The sequence below is a fragment of the Chionomys nivalis genome, chromosome 1, assembly GCF_950005125.1.
Source record: "Chionomys nivalis chromosome 1, mChiNiv1.1, whole genome shotgun sequence".
NCBI lineage: Eukaryota > Metazoa > Chordata > Mammalia > Rodentia > Cricetidae > Chionomys > Chionomys nivalis.
Window position 1 is genome coordinate 37,535,856 of NC_080086.1, and position 17,254 is coordinate 37,553,109.

Consider the following 17,254-nt stretch of genomic DNA (forward strand, 5'->3'; position numbering starts at 1 on the left):
AGGCCTGGTTAAAGCTGTGGCTTCAGATGAGACGGGGCTTCCGAAACATCAAAGTCAGGTGATGTCATGCCATGGGTGCCACTTCTACTATAGGTCTATCCTGCGTGCCCCATAGTGGCAAGATGTTGATTTGTACAAATCCTTCTCCTTCTAGAATGGCACCTTGGTCAAAACTCTCTTGGGAACTCACCCTACCTCTGGGGCCAAGGTGATTGTTTGAGACAGTCTTTATTCTATAGTCTTGGAGCAGGCTTACTATTGTAGAACATTTCACCCCATAGTCATGATAGCCATGGTTCAGGGTTAGCCTGTGCTAATTGAACATTCCCAGGATATTTGCAGGAATTTCTGGAAAAAAAAAATTACTCTTCCTTGTTGGGATTGCCAGGCTGAGAGAATCTAGAGTTGCTGGGGGGTTACCTAACACACAACAGGATGGAGAATTAGAGAAAGATACAGTGTTTTATTGACCCGTTAAAGCCCCTGGATCTAGCCATGTCTGGTAGACGCTGATCAGGAGTGAAGCGTGTGACAGCCATATGTAGTTCCCTTTCTGTGGACTGTCGATCACAGCCTTCACTGACTTTTCCTCTAGGCTGTTGGTGTTTTTCCTCATACACTTGAAGAGTTGATTTGTTTGTTTACTACTGTGGCAAAATACATAATATAGCCCAGTGGTGGTGGTGGCGCACACCTTTAATCCTGGCACTCGAGAGGCAGAGGCAGGCGAATCTCCATGAGATTGAGGCCAGTCTGGTTTACAAAGAGAGTTCCAGAACAGCCAGGGCTACACATAGAGAAATTCTGTTTAAAAAGATAATAACAACAATAATACACAATCTAGAAAATTAACCACAGAGGCTGGAGGGCTGTCTTAGAGGTCGAGAACACTGGCTGCTCTTGCAGAGAACCTAAATTCAATTCCCAATACCCACATAGTGGCTCACAACCATCTGCAACTTCAATTCCAAGGTATCTGACATACTAATCTGGCTTCTATGGATAGCAGGTCACACAGAGTACATAGACATACATTAGGCAAAACACCTACATACATAAAACAAAATAAAAATAATATTAAAAAAAACCATATTGAGGTATGCCATCAAAGATAATTTAGCACATTCATAGAGTGGTAACCATCACCTCTGTTCACTTCCAAAATGTATCATCACCAAAGAGACCAAAACCTTCTATATTTTATATAGAAAGATCTGATGAGTGGTGGTGGTGCACACCTTTAATCTCAGCACTTGGGGGGCAGAGACAGGTAAATCTGTGAGTTTGAGGCTAGCCTGGTCTACAGAGTGAGTTCCAGGACAGCCAGGACTACACAGAGAAACCCTGTCTCGAAAAGCAAAACAAAACGGGGGGGGGGGGGGGGGAAGGGAGGGAGGGAAGAAAGGAGGGAGAGAGGGAGAGGGAGAGAGAGAAACATTTTCCCCCTCAAAGTTATCACCAGCACACAGCTCTTCAGTACAGGGCAGAGCTGGAGAGCATCTGAGCCACCTGTGTCGGAGTTTTGGCTGACTTGACCTTGTGCAGGCCTAAGCAGGTGACTCCAGCAGCTGTGAGGGCCTGAGTGTGACTTCCTTGCCAGTCCCCAGTACAGCATTTCCCCGCATTCCTCCTAACCTCTGAGGATCCTGCTCCCTCTGCAGTGCTCCCCAGGCTTGCTGGGCCTTACAGTGGTTTAGCCAGGCAGAATTTTGAAACAATTTGTTCTGGAATTGAATTTGTCAGACTTTTCTGACTCTTGAGTCAGCTAGAGAGGCCAACCTTATATTTGTGTTATAGAATAATTCCCTCATCGAAGTTTTCACGTGTTTCTATCACTGCAGGACCATGTAAGACATGAAGGCAAAGAACTTTCTAGAATAATATGCAGTGTATGTACAAGCAGGGTATGCTGTCATGTGTGTGTGCGTGCGTTTGTGTATGTGTGCATGTGTGTGTGTGTGTATGTGTGTGTGCGCGTATGTGTGTGTTGCGGGCATTGAGCCCAGGGCTTGCACACACTAGGCAAACATTCCACCTCTAAGCTATGCCTACAGTCCCGTTATCATCAGTGGCTGTTATGTATGCTGCTTCCATTTTGCAGAGCCAAGATTGAGGGCCAGCATTCTCCTCTGAACTGACTGTAGATGCCTTAGCTGGTAGCAGTGTGGGAAAATGTCACAGAATTAGTCATTTTGAGCCGAGGGCAGGGAGTGTTTCTAGTTGATCAGAAAATTGCCTTAAACCAAAAACTGTTCTGGTCACTCTTCCTTCAAATGCAGCACCCTGCCCCCCCTTTTTTTCTTTCTTTTTTTTCCTACCAGGAAAAGAAACCGGTTGGATGAGTTTTGTGTTTTCCTGCTGGGATTGTAATTTAAGCCACATTGATGGTCAATTGTGATGTTTTTCCTATATTTTTAACCTCCAATTTGTTTAATGGAAAACTTGCACTTGAAATGATTAAGACAAACATAATCGTAGAATGAAGAGCTACATAAAAATGATAGGCATTATTATGATCACAATTCCTCTTTTGGTTTATTCCTTGGGTCTTAATATTGGTCAGAGCTGCATTTCAATGAGTTTCGAAGTATGTGTAGTTACTAGCTAGCTCTGAGCTCCTGGGCAAATTGATTCTCTGATTTGTGCCTCTGTTTCCCCAACTTGAAAACAAGAATGTTTATATTGGGCTGGAGACATGGCTCAGAGGTTAAGGGCACTGGCTGTTCTTCCAGAGATCCTGAGTTCAACTGCCAGCAGCCATAATGAGATCTGGTGCCCTATTCTGTCATGCAGACAGTGCACTGTATACCTAATAAAATAAATAAATAAAGTTTAAAAAGATCAATTAAAAAATGTTTGTATCACCAGACCTAATGATTTGTAATAAGGACCCATCTTTTTAAAATCTATATGGAGTGCTTGGGCTCTTCCCTGTACAGAGGGAGGTCTTGATTTAAAAAGTAAAATTTTAGGGGTTGGAGAGATGGCTCAGTGATTAAGAACACTGGTTGCTCTTCCAGAGGACCTGGGTTCAAATCCTACCATCCTCATGGCAGCTCACAACTGTCTGGGACTCTGACACTCCACACAGATGTACACGCAGGTGAAACACCAGTGCACATAAAATAAGAATAAATAAATCATTTTTTAAAAAGTAACTTTGGGCAAGCCAGGTGGTGGTGGCGCACGCCTTTAATCCCAGCACTCGGGAGGCAGAGGCAGGCGGATCTCTGTGAGTTCGAGACCAGCCTGGTCTAGAAGAGCTAGTTCCAGGACAGGCTCCAAAACCACAGAGAAACCCTGTCTCGAAAAACCAAAAAAAAAAAAAAAAAAAAAAGTAACTTTGGGGGCTGGAGTGATGATGCAGCGATTCAGAGTATTGGTTGCTCTTGTAGAAAACCCAGCTTTGGCTCCTGGTACCCACATGGTGGCTCACAGCTCTGGTTCCTGGGAACTGACACGCTCTTTTGGCCTCCTTGGTCAACAGGCATGTACATGGCACATGGACATACATGCAGGCAACACACACACACCCACACACACCTCAGCATAATTCAGGAATATCTAAAATACTTCAGGAAATGATCCTGAGGGAAATAGGATATTCCCAGAGGTATTCTAATATTTGGGTTTTTTTGGGGGGTAGGGGGAGGCACAGATAAAACCACGAGACACCACCCTTTGTCAGTTACAGATTTATCTGGGGGAGAATCTGGTTTCTGTTAATGAAGAGGAAACATTGGCGGGAGCTATTGGTTCCATTCACCAAAGAACAATGGCCGTTTTTTGGGGTGGGGGAGGTGTTGTAGAAGGGCAGTTGAGTGACCCCAGACTCCAGCAAGCCCTGGTGAAGGTTGGAAGGGACAAGATGAGGACACAGTGTCTGGGGCCCTGCCTAGGCCACTACCTCTTCCCAGGGACAGGATGTTTGGGACAAGCATGGTGACGGCTGTGTGGCTGTGCCTTACAAGCTTTTCCTCCCCTCTCTCTGGGAAGCCCTGAGCTCTGGTGCGTGTCTGTGGGACTGTCATTTGATAGACGAGGATGCTGAAGTTCCCAGAAGGCATGGAGGCCACTTCCGGCCTCCACACAGACTGACCAACTGTATATTACCATCCTTCTTACAGAAACCTTACTGTTCAACAGGAATTTTCTGACACATTTCGCTTCATGGTCATGTGGCTTCTTGGGACGTTCCCATGGCTTAGTGCGCTGTGCGAGTCTCCGATGTGCATGTGTGGTTTTTAAATTCTCCTCATGGTTAGAACTTGCCATTTACTGGGCTCCTGCCCTCAGCAGGCTCAGAGAGCAGTTGGAGTCACCTGCTCCGGCCTAACAGGCTGCAGGCTCCCAGAAGAGACAGGAAGGAACCTGGTTAGTCGCTTCTCCACATTCCAGGGCATAGGACAGTAACACCAGTTTTCTTTGAGGATCTAGGCCTGAGGCAGAGAGGCTAATCTCTGAGTGTATCCTCCGCTAATGACACTACGAGGTCCCTAGCATGTCCCTGGGAAGGGTGAGGCAGGAGGATGTGGGCTGTGGCAAAGGCTTATGAACTCTGTGACCTCTTGTCTCTGGGTCCGAGAGCTATAATAAGCCTGCTGATTCACCAGGTGGACTTCTGCTCAGGCAGATCCCGTGCATTCCCCTCTGCAGCTCTTGGTGCTCGCTCGCTGCTCACACCAGAGGAAGACCCAGCTCTCTGGGCCCATCCGAGCTGCACTCTGCCTTGGGGATCCGTTGGGGGCTGGTGTGGCTAGCCAAGCCAAATCACACATCAGATCACTCCAGAAAGTCAAGTGGAAGATGATACCTATTTCAGAAAGTGAGAGAAGTTTCCTTCAGGGAACCTTTGGGGACAAGACAATCTTTATGACACAGTCTTACTGTGAAATTTCAGTGGTCAGCAATCCTATAGTTTGACACATCACTGGGCTTTTTAAAGTGTGCTCACGGCAGGGGATTTGTTCTTTCTAATGAACTGCCAAAGATTCCTACCGAGTGTTTAGTGATGGGCTGGAACTCTGGTGACCCTGGGTAAGTAATTTTTCACCATCTAGGTCTGCACTCTTTCACCTGCGAGAGAACACTTGCTTTGGTGCTTGTAAGGAATATACCCTCTAGGATGCTGGGGTAACCATAAGGCCACTACTTAAGGGGGCCTTACTATGTGTCCAGGTACTGGGCCAAGATAAGTTTCTGTTCTTACCCAATTCCCCCAAAGCCCCTTGCATTCCCAGTACCCTGTGCTCTGCAGTGTTTCTGTTTCCCCTTAGCCCTTGTCATTTTCTACCACATTCTATTATTCATTCACGTTGTTTAATTCTGGTTTCACCATGGTTTGGAGCCTCTTGCCTTGTGTAACTCTAGTGGGTCCCTGAGTAGGCTTTTTGGCATCTATCTGTTGCAAGTGTACAAAAAAAGTCTCCAAAGAAAGCTCGTCTCTCGGAGTCTGGTTGTAGTCTTGTCTCCTCCCCCTCCCCCCACTTCGCAAAGCTGAAACCTCTGACATTGTCCTTGTGATCAAGTAATCCTTCCAAAATATTAGTGCTCGTCCCCTGCATGTATCAGGCTCCCTGCTAGAGTCTCAGGCAGAGTGGCAACTTGTCATATAGCTGATGGTTTGAGGGCTTGAATTGATTTTCATCACGCAAAGAATCTTCCAGTGTTTGTTAGAAAAATCTCTAGCCCAACCACTACTAGCTGGAGTTTGTGGGAGCCTCCCAGGCCTTCCCAACCTGATTTTCTCCCTTCCTGCCGCCTTCCTTTTGTGAAGCGTTTCTTCCCCTTTTTTTGCTTGCAGCCAGTTCAGCTCTCCTGTAGGCTACAATGTGTCAGTTGTTATAAAATCCGGGAGGCGGAGTCTAGTGACGAGGGCGGTGGAGGAGAGCTCCACCAGCCCTGCGGGGTGAGCAGTCCATCCCTGGGTCTGGCGGAGCTAACACACTACAGCCGGAAAACTTCCATCTCCCTCTCCTGGCTTTGATCCTCACCGGACAGCAGACCCGAGGCGCCGACTGACCGGAGGGAGGATGAGAGATGACCGGTCCTTTGGCAACCTGACCATCTCCTTAGCAGAGCCTTCCACAAGCGAACCGGAGGCTGGCCACACGACCCAGGAGGCGCCGCGCCTCTTGTGGATGTGTGTGTATGAGTGAGCAAGCGTGTGTGGTGTGTGTGTGTGAGTGAGGGTGTGTGAGTGAGGGTGTGTGTGTGCGTGTGTGTGTATGTGTGCGCTTGTGGTGTGGATGGGTGTGTGCACAGCACAATTGCGTGGAAGCGTGTCCGGGTGACTGTGCACTCGTGAATGTGTTTGTGTGTGTGTGTGCGCGCGCGTGCTCTTGGCTGCTATTATTATTATTATTTTGGAAGAAAAATCCTGGAAATCTGGGGCAGGTTATGGTACTCCCAGGGTGATTTCTCCTTTTGCAAGAGGAGCTGACCAGAGAAAGCCACCAGAGCCATTTCCCAGCCAGCAGAGAGCATTTTCCTCCCTGAAGAAGGATTTCTACCCAGCTCTGCAGCCAAGTGAAAGAGATTAGCCTTGAAACCTGTGAAATCGACTATCGCTGTGTGATTACCCAGGCTTGGGAGAGGACTTGGAAAGAAAAGGAGAAATAAATCAAACAGCCTGTCAGGTTTTTTTTTTTTTGCCACGTCGGAAGATGTCATCTCAAACTAAGTTCAAGAAAGACAAAGAGATCATTGCCGAATATGAAGCCCAAATAAAAGGTGAGCTGCGGGGGCCGAGGTGCTTTGCCCTCCCTCCCTTCTCTTGTCTCTCCCTCCTCCGTCTCCTCCTTTGCCTCCTGGCCTTGGTGAGAAGTTGCTCCGCAGCAATAATCTTATTGTAAGGGGGAAGAGCGGCGGCTGCACAAGTCCAGACTGGCTCCCACTGCAGATAGCGCCTGGGCTGGGTGCGTGAATTACAGAAAGGGCAGAAATCTCTGCATTGCAGGTGTGTGGGGAAGATCCTACGCCTGACTTTAGGAGTGTCACCGGCACTCCATCATCTTGGCAGTGACATGTCACTCTAAGGCCATTTTGACAGTCCAGGCCTCTTCCCTGTCACTACCACTGTGGAAGCCCTTTGCTATTTATGTATATATTTTCTGATCTGCTCTCCCCACCCCCCCTTTTTTTGGGCTTTTGTGGGTGGTTGTTTCTGCCTCTGCTGCCTTCTCTGGGCTGAAATTCAAATGCACGCGTATAGGCTGTGGGGGGCACCGCATCCTTAAGCAGCCCTTCTTTGTCAGCGGCGTGTCTTGCCTGGTCTGAGTTGCCATGGATTAACTGTTATGGGACATATTGATCCAGACTAATGCAGGCATTTAGGCATAAAGAGAGAGTTCTGTGCAGAAGATAGATTATCTGCTGCTGTACAGCCCGGTCCTTCTGTACGCGGTTGTTTCAGGTCATCAGCTTTGGTTCAAAGCCAACACCTCAGTGTACAGTTTGGACTGGTAGGTGCTGCCTGGCTCCCATGGTTCTGGAGAAAGTCTGCCTGCTTGGGAGAGCGAGATGACCTTTGGGTGCTGATTCCAGCTTTGGTGGCACAGAACCCACACTTCTTGCAGAAGCCGCTCCCTAAATCCATGCTAGCTGAGCAAGAGAAGGGCTGCGGTTGTACAGCTCGATGCAGGCAGGCAGCATCCACCCTCAGGCCAGATGGTGGGCTTTCTAAGCACAGCTTCAGCGGGGAGAGCTGAAGGCTCCTTGCCCTGCTTCCTCTTTGCGGAGCCTGTGCCCTGAGAGAAGACCCGGCTGTGGCTCTAGGCACCCATTTTCATTCTGGTCCCTGGTTCTTCTTGCTGCGACACAGGGTGTGTTGTGGTTTCACATGGAGTGGGCAAAATCCATCTCCAGTGGGTGTGGAGGCCTGGCTTGGAGGCTGTGTAGACGCTGCTTTGAGGTTCTTGTGACCTGAGGATGCCACGCCTGTTACTAGTGCTGCCTGAGGGCTCCACGCCCCAGGAAGTCAGGGGCCTCAGGCTGCCTGTCCCTGCTACTTTCACCCTTCAGATATTGGGGAGGGCTTTGAAAGGGGAGCAGGCATGGGGTGCGGGTGGGTTGGGGGCTTTATGTTTTCCTTGTCTTTTAGCTTTGGGTCAGACAAGCATGCTGATGGCCCCTGGGTGGGTCCCAGGGCGAAAGGAAGAGAAATCTTTCCTCTTCTCTGACCTCCTCCTTAGTTTTTAGCTCACTGTCAGAAGCAGTCAGTGTCTCAGCCTTGCTGACAATTTCAAAACAAGTCCTTTAGCTGCCAGAGATCGAAATTCACACAACTGCTCGGAACAAAAGCTGATTTTCAATTTCGTCTATCTACTTTTTAAGGAGTTTGTATATTTTTGGAGAAACTCTTGACTTTTTTTTTAAATTAAGCATTTAAAAATTTAAAATTAAAACAGAAAAACGTGATGACAGAGACGAGAAGGGGATGTTTGGACAATTCGTCTTGGTAGGAAATCTGCTTATCTCCCCTTTAAAGGGTTGCTGCCACCGTGCCAGTCAGCCTTTCCTGAGGTCCCACAGAGCATCGATTGCTCCAGCTAATTCACTTCTTCTCACCTTTCACCTTTATTTTAATGACTAGCCAGCAAATACCAGACAATGATAATGAATTTCTTCAGGAAATTGGTCCGAAAGATCTGGTCTCTTTGGTTTAGTTAAAAAAAATTTTTTTTTTCTCTAATTGGCATCCTGAAGATGTAGTTTGTAGGACTGCTGCACTTGAAGCCCTTTGAAATCTTTCTGACGACGTTTGATGTGTTGGCCTGGCATGTAGCTCAGTGGTAGAGCACTTGCCTAGCGTGTTCCGGGCCTTGGGTTCCATCCACAGCCGTGTTTGCTAATCACTGTCGTAGGATTGATGTGCCCAGGGATCTCCAGCTTCTGGGACTCAGTTACAGACATCACTACTCTTAGCCTGCGTGGTGCGCAGAAGGGTTAGTGTGAATCCAGTTCAGAGATAAGGAGCTGAGCCTGGCAGCTCTCGTGACTTACCCAAGGTCGCAAGGCCGTTATCTTCCCAGGCTTGTTGTCCCTGGTACATTGTTTGGCTGACACAGCCCCTTGAAGGATTGCTGTCAGTAGCAGATGGCAGCCTTGTGCTGGAACTGGCAGCCTCTTGATGGCATCCCATTGTTTCCCCTCTGATTTTCTTCCCTCTGCTTTGTGGCTTGTCTCTGAGGAATGTTTGACCGATGAGCAAAAATAATGCTTTATGCCAGTTACTTTCTTCCTGGCATTTGGCCAGGTTGGTACAACCAGCCTACTTTATTAAACAAGTCTCCTAGACTGTGGATTTTGTGAGGGAAACTTACGGTTTTTCAAAAACAATATTGAGTTCTCTGTTGGCTTTCTCCTCTTTGTCTCTGAGCAAGGCCTTTGCTGACTTGACAAAGGATGGACACTTTCATACAGCATTTCCATTGTCAACATTTTAGATTCAAGGCGTCTCTTGTCTCCCCAGATACCTGAGTCAATCACTCTGACTGCATACTTGTGCTTGCATATTCCAGGGATGGAAAACTCGGCATCTTCCAGGCCCACATATTTTATATTTGGACAGCTGTGGCTCATGGAATTTTTTTCTTCGATGGCATCACCCACCCATTGGTTCTATAATTTCTTCTTCATGAGGACTTCTTAGGTTAGGATAGACACTTTTCTGTGACTGTCCATACAATTGGGTGTTGGGAGCCTCTGGTTGTGCCACTGCCTGTAGCTAACCTTATTTGCTTTGGTAACAAGGCCTACTACCATTTCCTATCTTCTTTGCTTCACTTGTGTATTTGGGTGTTGTGGGGAATTTCTCATGCACCCCAGGACAGCCTTGCACTTTGTAGCCACGGATGAGTTTGAACTCCTGATACTCCTGCCTCTTAAGTGCCGGGTTTACAGGACTGCATCAGCATGCTGGGTTTATAGAAGCTATACCGGGGATTGAACCCAGGGCTTCCTGCGCGCTATGCTAACCTGCCAACAAAGCCGCCTACCAGTCCTTCACTTTCCTTCGACCCACTGCTTCATGGTCTGCAAATCCCAATGCCTTGGGTGCCTGAAGGGTAAGATGAAGATGATTTGAGGCAGTGGCACACCTTATGGATAGCAGTAGAAGGGGTGACGACAGTTATGGTAGACCCGAGGGCACACACCCTGTCCCAATGTACAGCCATACTTGAGTGCAACTTTAAAGCCCACCCGCATCTTTCAGTTTTCTGTCAATGTCATTAACTTGCAGGAAAGCGTCACGTTTTCAAAGAGGTTTTGCCGAGAAGATACCACAAAGATTTAACTATTAATACTTTGTCAATATGGTAGAAGAAAGACAACAGCCGCTCCCCACCTTCTGCTGCCTGTAATACTCTACCAATATATCCTAGGTGTCCCTTTAGCACTTTGCCCTTCACCTGTTACACCATGCTCCTCTGGTGTGTTTCTCTGCTCTTCTAGTCTAGGGGGTCTTGTGAATTTGCGCTGACTTATTCTTGGTTCTCCCACGCTGGCTCCAAACAGACATCACTTCCTATCGTTGGTGCTTCTCACTGTCCCTTATAATCTGCTTGACAATCTGCTTGTGAACCTTGCCTGAGAGTGAAATTACATTCTTGATCTGGAAACTGGCAGGCTCTCACTCCGTTCCCTTTCTGACAATCAGAACATTTGCCTGTCTCCAGCCTCTTGGCATCCCTCCTGTCCTCCGCAGTTCCCTTGGAGATCACTGATAGCATTTGGGGATCTTATCTGCCGCATCCTCCATACCCTGAGCGCTAATTGATCTCACTGCCAGACATAATGGTCTGTTCCACATTCGCTCACAGCATTCCTGTTTCCATTTCAGCCCAGTAGACAGTGAAACAGGAGCTCTCTGACTGACTCTAGGGATATTCATATTCGTTTTAGGATAACTTTTTAATAGTAAAAGTGAAAAAATTGGGGAAAGAAAAGCTAGCATAGAGGATAAGCATGCAAGAATGGGTATTACTCATTTGTTCATGTATTCATTCAACTAACATTGACTGTCGACTGTGTCCTTAAGTCTTGTGTGGAATTTCATGAATATATATATATATATATATATATATATATACACACACACACACACATATATACATACATATATATGTATGTATATAGTACACTATTTAATTTATCTTCTAAGACTTCCTTGGGAAATGATAGTAAAAAAAAAAGAGAAGAAAATTGAAAAGGCCCTCGATACCACAATACAACCTTCCATCTGAGCATCAGTATGAGCTTGGTCTTGTAGAGAGCTTCCTACATGAACCTTAGGAGGGCTGGAGCTTCCTTAGGATGCAGGTGCAGCACACTGGATGGGGGAACTGTGGGGAATGGTGGGGATCGTGGTCAGAAAGGCAGTTCTAGTGGGGCAAGCGTTGTATGCTCCAGCTTGTCATTGCCTGGCTGGAATGTGAGCCCACGGTGGGCAGTTCTCCTACTGTTAGGAGGAAAGCTGAAGTGAAACAGTATCTCTTAGTTGCTTAAACGGTGGCCCAACTTTTAAAAATTCTACCCTGTCTAACCAAACATGTTGGTGGAATAAGGCCAAGGCGGCCTTTAAGTTGAAGTCCATAAAAACGTGCAGTGGAGCGGCAGCCAACATCTTCCTTCATTTTTGTCGTTTCCTCCAAGATAAGCCCGCGGTCTTACAACACACTAGAAGTCTCCTCCCCCCCCAGATCCTCTATACTCCTCTTCTCCCATCACCCTCTTCCTACGCGTGCCTTTGCTCTCCTTCCAGTGCCTCTGCTCTGTCTGTCCAATCGCCATCCCTCTTCAAAGTCTGCTCAGATGGCCATCCTCGACATAGGCTGTCTTCCCAGCTCTCCTAGGCAGTATTAGTAGTTCCCTCCATCTGCCTCTCTACCCTTAGCACCATTACTCTTCATCCAAATCTAGCATTTAGGCCCTCATCCATGAATTCCCAAGGGCAAAATGCAAGTAGCCATCTCTGTTTCTTCAGGGTACTTAGTCTATAGCTGGTTGAGAGTGGCTGGGAAGTGTTTGCTTTGCCACCTCCCTTAGCCTGGACTGCTTCAGCAGAACACACCAGCTGCATGGCTCTTCCCTCTTTCACTCAGTTCAGGAGGCTGGCGATTCCAAGATCAAGGTGCCAGCAGATTCGGTTTCTGGTGAGAGACCACTTCCTGACTTGTCAACAGCTACATTCCTGTTGTGCCGTCACTGGCCTTCCTTCAGAGCCCAGAGTTCACAGTGATAAAGTGTCTTCCTTCTTTTAAGGGCACAGTCACATCTGGAGGTATGCACAATCTGTGCCCCCTCTCAGTGCCACCATATTGGGTGTGAGGGTGGGGCTCTTATAAGCGTTTTAGAGGACACAAACACTTGGTCTAGAATGTCATTCTTCCTGTTCCATTGAGAGAAGACACTTTTACTGTATGCTGAGTTTCTTACTTTGTCTCTGGTGTTTGTTAGTGGAGCTTTGGTGAAGGGTGTGTTGGAAGTCGGTGGGTTTTGATGAGTTCTGATGGGGTGCAGTCTGGTAAGGCTCCTTCTAGCCACCCATCAGTAGATCTAAGGGTCTATGTTGGCCATTTCCTGAAATGTTTTTTCCCAACAGGGGTTATAGATTAGTGATGATTTGTCTTCTCCCGGTAGCTCCTTCATTCATCCTCTCAGGGCTGTTACATGCCTTGCTTTGGGCTATATAGCTTTACCTAGTTGGAGGGAGGCAATTTGTGTTTTTCTCTTGTTTTGTGACCCTTCTACCTCTGCAAGACTCACTGCTTTTCTAGATGAAGAGCTGAAGTTTAGAGAAATGAAATCAGTTGCTCTAGATGTCTCAGGGCCCATGGCAAAACTAGGTTTGGAAAGGAATCTTTCCAACTTCCAATGGCATAGGAAGACAAAATTGCAGGTGGGGGCAACACGGTGTTGGAACCCGGGGGTTCCTTTAGAGACAGTCTGGGCAGAGTGGGCATGGTTCAGTGCTGTGGCCTAGTTAGTGCCAGCCCTCTCCGGAGCAACTGAGTGCATGTCGGTGGGTGCTGGTGGGAAGTGGGTACTTGGGGTGACAGAGTTGCAAGGTGCTTTGGGAAAATGTGTAGGATGGGGCTGATTGGAGAGATTGGGGCTCCTGATTGGAGAGATTGGGGCTCCTGAAGTAGCTGCTGGGAAGGGGACAGTGCTGTTGTCTCTAAGGTGCTGAGCTGAAGAACCTGTGGCCTCAGACAGGACCCAGGAAGTGGGGTTCCAGCCTCCGGTTCACTGGGAAGTGACTCATTCCTGATAGCTTATTGGTTTTTCTGTGGAGTCTCTTGGCTGGCCAGGAACTGGGCTTTGGGTTATGTTCTAATTTGTTGACTCATCCTACCAGCTTGTGTTTAGGGTACTGTTTCCTGAAGTGTATCAGATGAAATTGGATGGAAGAGGTTTTGGGTGAAAGAAAATAGTTTGATGCTCCAATAGGTCTCGAAAATTCTAGGATAAATTAGAGAAAGTGACCTGTTTCCCTCAGGGCTTCAGACAGTCTTGGCAGTGCTGGGCATGAACCGTAGAGTCAGGCCAGTCTTCCCAAACTGTCCACCCCGAAAGCCTCGTTCCCCAGCTAGTTTGCAAGATCCTTCCTTGGTTCATGGTGTGAAACACGCCAGCCCTCACTACTCATGAATTATCCATGTCTTTTCTTTTTGCCCATTACCCCATTCCCTGATTCCTTAAGTGCTTTTCTCAGGAGGCAGTTTGAAGACGGACACAGGGAAACAAATGCCCACCCAGTTCTGCTAAGTAATGTCAGCATGTTGCCTTGTGGTCACTTAGAACGTGTGAGTTTTGACATTTCCAGTGGTAGAAAGCTCAGCTACTGATTCAATCACATGGCAGAATGGTCAGCTACTGACCCAACAGTCTGGGTGTGACAGCGGGGTATGTATGCACGAGGGTGGGGGGGGGTTCAAGGCTCCTCGAGTGGATCTCACACTGCCCACTGGAATTGTCTGTTCTGTGCCCAGTGATAACAGTGCAGATAAAAACTGAGGCGCCCGTGACTCCTGCAGCTCTGAATGAGCCAACCTTGGCCACGACCCAGAGACACAAGAAAGACCCTTTCTTCTCTTTCTGTTACTTGGTTTCCATTTCTTGTCTCTGTTTTGCTGGGTAGTGACAGAGATAAACCTGGGCCAACTTGGGGCCTCTTTACTGTTTCTTCTGGGATGGTGATCCAAGACTCAGAGGGACTTGAGCAGGCCAAGGTGCTTGTGAACCATGGGCTATAATTTGCTCTCAGTTGAGTTTGGCAGCTGCAGAACTGGGGTGCCATTTTCTTACTGAGTCTTCAGTGGTTAGTGGTTCTTTGTCCCTTGTGTGTCCCCTTTCCTCATCCTCTTGTACGTAATATGCAGGGATTGGGGTGGGGGCCATTATGTCATTTGCATGTATACTGACTTTGGCCCACCTTGGTTGTCCCTTTGAGCCTTGATTTCTGCTTTAACAGAAATTTTGTCTCTTTTCAGTTCCCATGAATCTGTTTGATAACTCTCTTAGCTAGGGTTTCTATTGCTGCGAAGAGACACCATGACCACAGCAACTCTTGTAAAATTAAATATTTAACTGGGGTACCTTGCCTACAGTTTCAGTCCATTATTGCCATGGTGGCGCACAGGCAGAGTTGGAGCTGGCTACATCTTGATCAGATGGTAGCAGGACGTGAACTGTTTCACTGGGAGTAACTTGAACAAAGGAGACTTCAAGGGCTGCCCCATATTGACACACTTCCTCCAACAAGGTCACACCTACTTCAACAATGCCACACTTCCTATCATGTCTCTCCCTTTGGGGGCCATATTGGGGAGTGCAGAGGAAATCTCAGCTTCTGTATTTGTTAGGGTTTCTATCACTGTGAAGTAACACCATGACCACGGCCACTCCTGTAAAAGGAAACATTTAATTGAGGTGACGACTTACTGTTTCAGAGATTTAGTCCATTATCATGACAGGGAACATGGCAGTATACAGGCAGACATGGTGCTGGCTGCATCTTGATCAGAAGGTAACAGGAAGTAGACTCCAGGTGTGTCTTAGGCATGTATGAGACCTCAAAGCCCACCCCCTCAGTGACATACTTCCTTCAGTGAGGCCATACCTACTCCAACAAAGCCACACCTCCTCATAGTGCCGCTCCCCATGAGCTATGGGGGTCAGTTACATTCAAACTACCACACTGTATTTGTAATATACAGGAGTGAGGGCATCATGCCATTCACATGCATACTGACTCTGGACTATTGCCCCTGGCCCATCTTGATTGTCCCTATGAACCTTGATCTTTGCTCTAACAGAAATCTTGTCTCTCTTCAATTCCCACGAATCTGTTTGGTAACTATGATACCTTCCCTCCCTTGTGATGCGTGGAGCAGAGAACAGAATTTTTTTTCCTTATAGACCTGTGACATCTACATTCACGTTATTTTACTTACTCTCTTCTTTGGCATGGAAAGTCTTTATCTGCATATGTGTGCATGCTTGTACATGCATGTGCATATGCATGGGTGTACATAGCATAGAACAAGAGGAAAATGTGATATCCTCATGTCATGAGATCAGAGTTCCTTTTTAAAAGATGTATGTATGTAAGTCTGTGTGTGTGTGTGTGTGTGCGCGCGCACACACACAACAGGAGTCTGAGGAATCCAGAAGAGGGTGTCAGATCCCCCGAAGCGTGAGTTCTAGGCAGTTGTGAGCCACCTGATAGGAGTGCTGGGGACTGAACTTGGTTTCTGTGCAAGAGCAGTAACCACTCTTAACCCCTAAGTCTAGAGTCTTTCCAGACCACTTAAAGCTGTTATCAATGTTCATTCATATATTCTTGGCCTTGTTGAACCTAGGGACCATGTATGCTAAGTAAACACCATACAAACTGAGCTACATCTCTGGCAGGCCCACATTCTTTCTTTGCGTCCTAAGGACTAAGCATTTGAAAGCCCAATGGCCAGAATGGATCTTTCTCCACACTGTCCCTGAGTCAGTTGAACATGGAATGTGCTGTGACTTGAGAAGGGCTGGAGTAGCCTAAGGAAACATGTAAGGAACCTTTGTAATTCAGCACACAGGACTTTCCTTCTTCATCTCCACTGTCACAGGGTGATATTGATTAGCTCTTGCTGGGACTAGGCAACAACTTCCAAATTCATGGATTCTCATGGATGTTGTGATATAACATGAGGGCCTGCTAGTTGGGGTTTCTGTCCTGCCCAGTTCCCAGTCAGTAAGTCCCAAAGAAAATCACACAGAGGTCTCCATAAGTTATAAACTGAGTGGTCCATTAGCTCAGGCTTTGTATTAGCTCTTATAATGCATATTAACACATTATCCTTATCTATGTTAGCCACATGGCTCAGTACCTTTTTCAGTGAGGCAGGTCATGTCCTGCTTCTTCCATGGTCTGGGCAGGACTGTAGAAGGAGTTTCCTTCTTCCCAGAATACTCCTGTTCTCATTGTCCCACCTCTACTTCCTGTCTGGTTTTCCCACCTATGCTTCCTGCCTGGCTATCAACCAATCAGTATTTATTTAAAATATAATTGACAGAATATAGATGATTGTCCCACACCATTTCCCCCTCTTTTTTTTTTTAAACAAAGGAAAATATCCATAGTCCATTTTTTGGGAATGTGGGCGTAGTATTCCAGGCTACTTCTGGCTGGTTGGGGGTGCTGATAATTTTATGGGGACCTAAAGAAAATTTAGAGTTATGATCAAGTCCTGACTGGAGTATCCTGTGAGGCTTGATCATCTCATGCAGCATTGTGATCTGGGTCTTGCTTGGTTGAGGAGCTTAGCTGTATAACGTGTCTTCTGCCTGTTCTATATTGGCGGCCAACCTGCCCTAATTTCTGACAACCAAAGATTTCTCCAGATATTACTGAATGACTTCCAGGGGACAAACTTGCCCTCAGTTGAGAGCCATACTTTCCTTGTCCCCATGGCCTGTTTTCCCCAGAGCATCTAACAGATGTCCTTAGAGTGGTGTCTGTGACCTCTGTGTAAAGCCCCTGAGTAGTGTCCCACAGAGTCTCTCACTGAGGACCCTAGAGTGGATTTACAAAACCATGGTGTTCTTGCTTCTTCCCTTGCCTGTCTGCCCTCTGGGTCTCTGCTGATTCTGCAACTTCTCCAATTTCCCCTCTTTCCAGAATGCCCTTTCTCTGGATAGCCACGTGCTTGGCTCTTTGGTATTCAACTCTCTGGTTGTGTGTCACCTCCAGACTGGACAA

General features: G+C 47.2%; 1 protein-coding gene across 3 annotated transcripts in view; it reads left to right on the forward strand.

Moving 5' to 3' along the window:
- Positions 1-5,902: 5,902 nt before the first annotated feature.
- The window catches only part of Srgap3 (SLIT-ROBO Rho GTPase activating protein 3), a 231,067-nt gene continuing 219,715 nt past the window's right edge, over positions 5,903-17,254 (forward strand). For all 3 annotated transcript variants that reach the window (XM_057792007.1, XM_057792014.1, XM_057792022.1), the window contains exon 1: positions 5,903-6,732. In XM_057792007.1, coding sequence (XP_057647990.1) covers positions 6,666-6,732 — 67 coding nt within the window. In that variant the 5' untranslated portion in view covers positions 5,903-6,665. The remainder of the gene's footprint in view (positions 6,733-17,254) is intronic.